This window comes from Antedon mediterranea, chromosome 4 (assembly GCF_964355755.1).
Source record: "Antedon mediterranea chromosome 4, ecAntMedi1.1, whole genome shotgun sequence".
NCBI classification, from domain to species: Eukaryota; Metazoa; Echinodermata; class Crinoidea; order Comatulida; family Antedonidae; genus Antedon; species Antedon mediterranea.
Window position 1 is genome coordinate 12081895 of NC_092673.1, and position 9080 is coordinate 12090974.

The following is a 9080-nucleotide window of genomic DNA, read 5'->3' on the forward strand; positions in this document are numbered from 1 at the left end:
AAAGTAGAGGATCATTTAGTAGGCAGAAAAATGCTGCTATTCTAATTCAGTCTGCATACAGAGGTTATCAAAGTAGAGGGACATTTAGTAGGCAGAAAAATGCTGCTATTCTAATTCAATCTGCATACAGAGGTTATCAAAGTAGAGGAACATTTAGTAGGCAGAAAAATGCTGCTATTCTAATTCAATCTGCATACAGAGGTTATCAAAGTAGAGGAACATTTAGTAGGCAGAAAAATGCTGCTATTCTAATTCAATCTGCATACAGAGGTTATCAAAGTAGAGGATCATTTAGTAGGCAGAAAAATGCTGCTATTCTAATTCAATCTGCATACAGAGGTTATCAAAGTAGAGGATCATTTAGTAGGCAGAAAAATGCTGCTATTCTAATTCAGTCTGCATACAGAGGTTATCAAAGTAGAGGAACATTTAATAGGCAGAAAAATGCTGCTATTATAATTCAATCTGCATACAGAGGTTATCGAAGTAGAGGAACATTTAGTAGGCAGAAAAATGCTGCTATTCTAATTCAATCTGCATACAGAGGTTATCGAAGTAGAGGAACATTTAGTAGGCAGAAAAATGCTGCTATTATAATTCAATCTGCATACAGAGGTTATCAAAGTAGAGGGACATTTAGTAGGCAGAAAAATGCTGCTATTCTAATTCAATCTGCATACAGAGGTTATCAAAGTAGAGGATCATTTAGTAGGCAGAAAAATGCTGCTATACTAATTCAATCTGCATACAGAGGTTATCAAAGTAGAGGAACATTTAGTAGGCAAAAGAAAGCTGCTATTCTAATTCAATCTGCATACAGAGGTTATCAAAGTAGAGGGACATTTAGTAGGCAGAAAAATGCTGCTATTCTAATTCAGTCTGCATACAGAGGTTATCAAAGTAGAGGGACATTTAGTAGGCAGAAAAATGCTGCTATTCTAATTCAGTCTGCATACAGAGGTTATCAAAGTAGAGGGACATTTAGTAGGCAGAAAAATGCTGCTATTCTAATTCAGTCTGCATACAGAGGTTATCAAAGTAGAGGGACATTTAGTAGGCAGAAAAATGCTGCTATTCTAATTCAGTCTGCATACAGAGGTTATCAAAGTAGAGGGACATTTAGTAGGCAGAAAAATGCTGCTATTCTAATTCAATCTGCATACAGAGGTTATCGAAGTAGAGGAACATTTAGTAGGCAGAAAAATGCTGCTATTCTAATTCAGTCTGCATACAGAGGTTATCAAAGTAGAGGGACATTTAGTAGGCAGAAAAATGCTGCTATTCTAATTCAGTCTGCATACAGAGGTTATCAAAGTAGAGGGACATTTAGTAGGCAGAAAAATGCTGCTATTCTAATTCAGTCTGCATACAGAGGTTATCAAAGTAGAGGAACATTTAGTAGGCAGAAAAAAGCTGCTATTCTAATTCAGTCTGCATACAGAGGTTATCAAAGTAGAGGAACATTTAGTATGCAAAAGAAAGCTGCTATTCTAATTCAGTCTGCATACAGAGGTTATCAAAGTAGAGGAACATTTAGTAGGCAGAAAAATGCTGCTATTCTAATTCAGTCTGCATACAGAGGTTATTGTGGCAGAAAGGGACTCTTTGAGAAAAAGACAGCGGTTCTACTGATACAATCAGTTTACAGAGGCTCTCAAACCAGGAAATGTTTTCTGAAAAACAAGAAAGCAGCTGTAACTATTCAGTCTTATGTAAGAAAGTGGATATTTCAGAAAAGATACAGCAGTCTGAAAGGTGCTGCTTTGCTTATTCAGTCGCTATATCGAGCCAAGCTACTCAGAAATGTTTGTTTTAAGTCTTTTCAAAAGAAGAAAAATGCAACAATTCTGTTACAGGCTTATGTTAGGAGATATTTGGTGTCTAAACACTATCGGATGAAACTGACCAGTTTGATTAGAATTCAAGCAAGTGTTCGTACCTTTTTACAACGAAAGAGATATTTGGCACATCGTAATGCTGTTCTATCAATACAGAAACGTTATAGAGCAACAGTGATTGCAAAATATGCAAGATATGCATATTTATACAAGAGAGGAGCATGTATTGTAATACAATCCCATATAAGAGGCTTTCTTGTACGATCATACATGAGGAAGCTAAATGCTGCTGCTCGCCATATACAAGCGGTTTATCGATGCCATAGACAAATAACCAAATACAAGTGTATGCGGAAGTCTGCTATTGTGATCCAAACATTTTGGCGAGCCAATCTGTCTGGTCGAAAGCAATTCAAGAAATATTTGCACGTCAAAAAATCCATTATTATCATTCAAAAAATGACAAGAAGGTACTTGCAAATTGCAAATCAAAAGAAAGCAGCAACTATAATTCAGTCTCATTTCAGAATGTACAAACAAAGAAAGATCTTTAAACGTTTACGAATCTCAGTTCTGTTTCTTCAGGCGTGTATTCGACGTTGTCATTGTAGACGCAATTTCTTGAGAATGCAGTCTGCTGTTACTATCTTACAGATTCATTTCAGGTCATGGAAAGTCATGAAAAATGCTCAGTATGATTTTGAATGTACCCGAGCAGCAACTATAAAGATGCAAGCATTTTTTAGAGGTAAAATGAAACGAAAGGAGTATTTGAAAAATAAATCATCTGTTGTTGCAATGCAGGCCAAAATTAGATCCAAAAGGATAAGGAAATATTTTCTTCAGTTGAAGCAAAGTACTATCTTCCTTCAACAGAAATTTAGGGCTTTGATGAAAGTTCGTCAAGACTACATCAACTATCATTGTAAACGAGGAGCAATAATTGTCATTCAAGCTGGTTGTAGAAGTTGGATGATACAGAAATGGTATCGTTCAGTATTGAAAGCAAACATCACATTGCAGGCGGCTTGCAGGGGATACATTCAAAGGAAAGCATTCAAAGTGCAGAAAAATGCTATAATTGCTTTACAACTACACTTTAGAAATTATAGTAAAGGAAATTTGCAGCGGAAATTGTATATTTGCAAAAGGTTATCCGTGTTAACTATTCAGAAAGCTTACAGGCAATACAGGTCTAGAAAAGAGGAGAGAAAGGGAAAAGCAGCAACAACAATTCAGGCTTTCTACAAATCTTACAGACAACAACAAGCCTTCCTTGAGCTGCGTACTGCAACTATAGTAATTCAACGTAAATACAGGTCTTTGAAAGAAGTTGAAACTAAATGTAAATCTGCTATATGCATTCAAGCATGGTTTAGAAGTTGCATTGCAAAAAGAGTATGGAAAAGATATTTGAGTGATGTCATTCAAATACAGGCTGCTGTTAGAGGATGGAAAGCAAGAAGTGAGTTTAAAGTGAATCTAAAGCAACATCGAGCAGCCTTATGCTTACAGAAAGCATTCAAGATGTATATTACTGGGAAACATATTATGGTAAGCTTTTAAAATGAATTTACCGTATATTGACATTTTTATTGTAGGCCTATTTGTTTTCATATTTGTCATTTGAACCCACTTCTGTACACCATTACATCAGTGGCATTCAATTGTAGCTAAAATTATCAAAACAAGAGAATCTGTAAGAGCTCTAAATCTAAATAAAGTGATTAAAGGAAGTACTTGTTATTGCAGGAAGAAGAGCAACGAAGAGGTAGCTCTGTTAAACGTTTCAGTGCTGCACTCTATGTTAATTTTGCAGCAATTCGTATACAGAGAAAGTATAGATGCTTCAAGCTTTTACAAATTGCTAGAAAACGAATACAGTCTGTTATTGTAATTCAGGTAAATTAAAAATTGTAGAGTATTATTTGAAAAAAACTAGGTACTCATTTGAATTTATTTTTCTCAAAAACTCATTTTAAACAGGTTTAAAGGGTTAATGTTCATTAGATGTTAGGGTGCAAAATAATGATTTGAATGATATAATATTGTTTGAAAATCGTTGCCAGAAAACAGTTTGATATGAATATCTTTATACAATATTTTACAGAACCACAAATAAAATGGGAATTTTCACAAATGAATATTTATAGTTTAAAAATAAATAGTGTAAAAAGTTGTCCTTTACAGTACCTTACAGGTTCATAGGAACCCTAGTACATTGTTTTAGTTTATAGTGATATATCAACAAAATAACACAAAACTTTTTTTTTTCTACAGAGGTGGATGAAATGTAAGTTGCAGTACATTCAGTATTCAAAGCTTCGTTGCGGTGTAATAGCCCTCCAGAAAGCTGTACGTCTTCATCAACAAAAGCGTCAAAAAGCAACTGTTACCTTGCAATCTTACTTCAGAATGTTCCAAATTCAGAAAAAAGTATGCAATATGAAGAATGCTGCACTAAACATTCAGGTAGTTTAGAAACTTTTATTAATTTTTTTGTATTTTTAAAAATTATTATACTGTATGTTGTAATTAAAAAAACTGCTATAGTATTATAAACTCATATAATGTTTCTTAGTGCCTTCACAAATATGAGAATGTCTTGTAAGATTATTATTTTCATACAGTAAAATTTTATTTAATGATGTATATATAGAGGGTCTGGCGTGGTTACATTGTCCGGAAGAAATTGAAAATAAAGAAATTGAAATTGATTCGTGGACGTTTCATTGTTGCAACTAAGGAAGCTACAGAAGATAAAAAACTGTGCAATCGCACAGAAACGGCACTTGATTACATTATGAGATACAAGCAGGTGTCGCACATTCTTGAAGCTTTGCGAAATTTAGGTGAGGAAATTTGATATTGTCAAAATCTTGGTTTTGTACCGTAGGTAGAATAATTAAATAATAGAATGTGATAAACATTTAAATAAATTATAACAAGTTACGACTAGTTAGTATTGAGTGACCAAAATGTATTTACATATTTAACATGTTCATTTTCAGATGTTGTGACACGTCTTTCTCCTGTATGTTGTGAAAAAATAGTGGAAGGCCAGGCTCTACCTATAATCTTTATTCTCATCAAGAATTGCAATCGTAGTTTACCTTGTATGGAAGTTGTGAAATATTGTATCAATATTCTTACACACCTGGCTAAGGTATTTGTATTCTTCTGTATCAATAATAATGACAAATATGCAACTTAAACTCCTGAAATGTTATTATAGTTTTTTGACTTTTTACCAAAAAAAATGTGACATTGGAGTTTAACTTTTGTTATTGTGTGTAATTAAATAAACAATTAAAAAAACCATTGTTATATCTTGTAGTACCCCAAGACCTGTGCAGCTGTGTATGACATTCCAGATTGTGTCATGTTTTTGATTGAACTGATTCAGATGTATCGCGAGAAGCCAAAGTTGTTTGTCAGTATTTGTAAACTTCTTATAGTTTTTTGTCAAAATGAACACTATGCAAAGGTAAGTATCAATTGAAATTGATGATGATGATGATGAAGTTGACTCAATATCACATTCTGACGTCAAATAGTAACCAATAGTACTTGGCAAGGACCCGAGTTTTCAATTACATTACCCTTTTCTGGTCTGCTATTCAATGGTGAATCTCTATTTAACAGGCATTGTACTTTCTTTTCAACTGAACTTTACATCCAAATCATTCATTATTTTATGAAACTTTTAGCTTGTAAATAAAAGTCTTAAAAAACTTATTAGCTACATCATACATTCTGATAAAGGTATGTTTTCAAAATTGTTTACACTTTTAATTTTAAAAAAATTCATAATTTGACAAACCTCAATTCCTACAGTGGAGCAGTGGCCTAATTTGTGTGGCTAGTGGTGCCATGCATTTTTAAAATATAGAATTAAACCGTAAACAATTACTAAAACATACCTTTTACTAAATATCTGGTGTAGCCTGACCTGCCACATGCAATTAAACTCTCCAAAACCGACATGTATGCAGATGATACTATAATCTACTACTCATCAGCTTCACCAAATATTATTGAACTTAAACTAAATGAAGATCTTTCAAATATTAAAAGTTGGCTTAAACAAAACAAATTAATTATAAACTGTAAAAAAACATCCTCAATGCTTATTGGAACCCATAAAAAACAACACAAAACCCTCCGCCTCACATACAATAACATACCCATATCACAAACTGACAAACAGAAACATCTTGGCATTCACATTGATTCAAATTTATCTTTTTCTTTTCATGTAAATAAACTCTGTTCCAAACTGGGCTTGTCCATCTCCATCTTATCGCGTGCCCGTCATTTCATTAATAAACACACATCCATACTCCTCTATAACACTATAATCTTTCCACACATTGATTATTGCTGTAGTGTTTTCGGAACCAGATCGAATATTGACCGAATACAGACCATGCAAAATAGAGCATTTCGCATTATCCTTAAAGCTCATCCTCTCACACCACGAACATTTACAACACATTAAATCTTCATACAATCCAAGATCTACAACTGGGCTGCCTTGCCTACAGGTCTGCAAATGGTCTTGCCCTGCGTCTTGCCAGAATTCCAAATAATCGATGTACTCGAAGTGTCAGTGAGAGGAACTTTCCCTAAAACTGAAACTTTTAAGAACAGCTTCATCTATAGAGCACCAACATACCTGAATTTGCTACCCACCAAACTAAGAAATGCGGTAACAATAAATAATTTGATGTCTGCTCTAAAAAAATATTTAATCCCAAAAGAAAAAACTCGTTGTGTATAGTATTGTAGATATATTTTTGTAATAAGTACATATATAATATATATTTTTATATTTTTTTAAACATAGTTCATCCTCGTTTTTTTTCCATATTAGTTCTTTTTATAATGTCTATATGAGGGCCCCTTGATTGTCAGCTTAGGCTGTTTAGGGTCGCCCTCACTAAATAAGGTTTATTATAATAAAAATAAAATAAAATAGCCTAAGTGACTCAGTGCTGACATCAGAATACCATGATAAACTATTTTATAATTTATCATTATAAACTTATAAACTAAGGGTATGTTCAGACTCACAGAGTTGCGGTGGAATTATGTAAGCGGCGTACATATTTTTGTGTCTGAACCATGCCGCGGATTAGCGTTAGGGAGCTGTTACTCCGCGCCAGTGGCGTTAATAACTCTAGCGGGAGAGGGTAGATTTCGTACCGCTAATCCAGTGATGCATCAGTGATTTTAACCTTAACCAATGAAAATACACAACCACGATTAGCAGACAGCAAGTACATACCCGTACCCTATGATACGACAGCGAAATAGCTATGTCAAATGTATTTTCAGGTTCAGATTTAAAGAACAGTAAAGTTGGCGTCAGTGATATGATATTTTCATAAAATTAATCAGATAATTGTCCGTGTAACAATTAAATTTTAAATTATTTCGAATTAAAATGCAATTATACAAGTAGTAAGAACAAATCAGTATATTTGAAGGAAAACATTATATAAATATAAAAAACAGAGTGTTTTAAACGCAAGGCATTGGAATGTTGGTCGTTGTATAACACCTTGGCTTTTAACGCCACGGATTACCGTACGCCTTGCGTAGCTAACTCCACCGTAACTCCGTGAGTCTGAACATACCCTAAGTCTCATTTGAGGGTTAGGGAGTGAAGTTACAACCCTATCACTAAGTCAGGATTGAACCCTGGACCTTGGGATTGGAAGGCAAGCACAGTAACAACCAAGCTACAACTCCACTACAACTACATAAATGTTTTTCATATTCATATTAAAAGTTGATCTAATTGTTAACTGATTAAAATAATCAAGGTATTTCACTTGCTGACTGTATTTCACTCACTGGTAGCCATTGATCATTTTGCTTTTTCCTAGAAAATTCGATGTCTTCCTAAATTTGCTGAGAAGATGCAGAGTATTCATGTCTTGACAAAACGGAAGCATAAGCTGGCAGTTCAACGAGTCATTGTAAAGAAACAAACACAATTTTTACCCGATTGGGATTTATCAGCAAAACCTTGTATGAGCGACAACCCATTGCTGGTGGTTGAAATGTTGATGAACCTTTTACATTTAAAACCAAAATAAACCTACAAGTAGTAACATCTTATTGGCATAAATGCACAATCAGATGTTTTTTACTTTCTTGTACAGTATTTGTTATAGTAGGCATACTGTAGTTAATATTTCAATTTAATTACATTTATCTAATGATACATGCTTGCAACTTTCATTCTTTGTAAAGTACATTGGTGTTTAATTGTAATCCCATTTGTTTTTCGAACATTGCAGAGAATGTTTAAAATACAGGGCTCATTGATAGATTACTTTACTGTATATATTTAAATGTGTCCATGAGGGAAAAAAATCAAGTTTGATAAATTGCGATTCTGTTTAATTAATAGTTTCAAATAATTATTAAAAATAAAAAACCACTACTGATTTAACAGAATCAATTACCTGTATTTTAATAAAATATGTATTTTTTAAGGATTCGGTTTTAAATGTACGGTATATGAATTTTGTCAATGAATGTAATTTTAATGTTTCAATAAAATCTGCACAATAATCTTTCATTGATATTATTTCAATAAATATAGGCATCTGGCACTGTATTTATATCATTACAAGTATTCATTTTCCTTTGTGAGGTACACTACTGTGTTCTTAAATAACTTTTAAAATATTTAGCAATAATAATTTTTCATTACACATCAACAGTTTAAACTTATAAAAATTTGGGTAAATATACAGTAGTAAAAAATAGGTGTGTAAAGCATCTCTCCAATAGGTGTGTAAAGCATCTCTTCAAGGGCGCGTTTATACAACACGCATATTCAACACGCCTACGAGAAGTGTGTTGTATAACATCGAAGAGATTCCGTGTAATGAGATTTTAATTGCAAAAAAGGCTACTTGGCTGAATCCTAAATTTTTGTGGATTCCCGGTTGCTGTTGGCGTGTTGGAAGTGTCCTCAGGGTATTGTTTTGACCTCTCGTTAAATAAAAGTATGTGCTGTGAAAATTTTGACCAAATCTAGTAGATAATTGTGATTTTTTTGCATATCTTAACCTATTTAGCACTTAACATTAACGCTAATCAAATGTTGGCATAATTTGGCAAAATGTAGCATAGTTTTAGTTTTTCTAAAGCAGATTTAAAAAATCAAAAATTGAATAAACTAAATTTTAAACGTTAATATAAACTCATATTAATTCATAA

At 33.2% G+C, this 9080-nt stretch overlaps 1 protein-coding gene across 1 annotated transcript in view; it reads left to right on the forward strand.

Moving 5' to 3' along the window:
- LOC140047557 (uncharacterized) overlaps window positions 1-8414 on the forward strand; it is a 31186-nt gene extending 22772 nt beyond the window's left edge. Inside the window, exons 18-24 of the mRNA XM_072092598.1 lie at window positions 64-3392; window positions 3591-3740; window positions 4119-4310; window positions 4498-4690; window positions 4850-5004; window positions 5176-5325; window positions 7733-8414. Coding sequence (XP_071948699.1) covers window positions 64-3392; window positions 3591-3740; window positions 4119-4310; window positions 4498-4690; window positions 4850-5004; window positions 5176-5325; window positions 7733-7945 — 4382 coding nt within the window. The 3' untranslated portion in view covers window positions 7946-8414. The remainder of the gene's footprint in view (window positions 1-63; window positions 3393-3590; window positions 3741-4118; window positions 4311-4497; window positions 4691-4849; window positions 5005-5175; window positions 5326-7732) is intronic.
- Window positions 8415-9080: the final 666 nt, after the last annotated feature.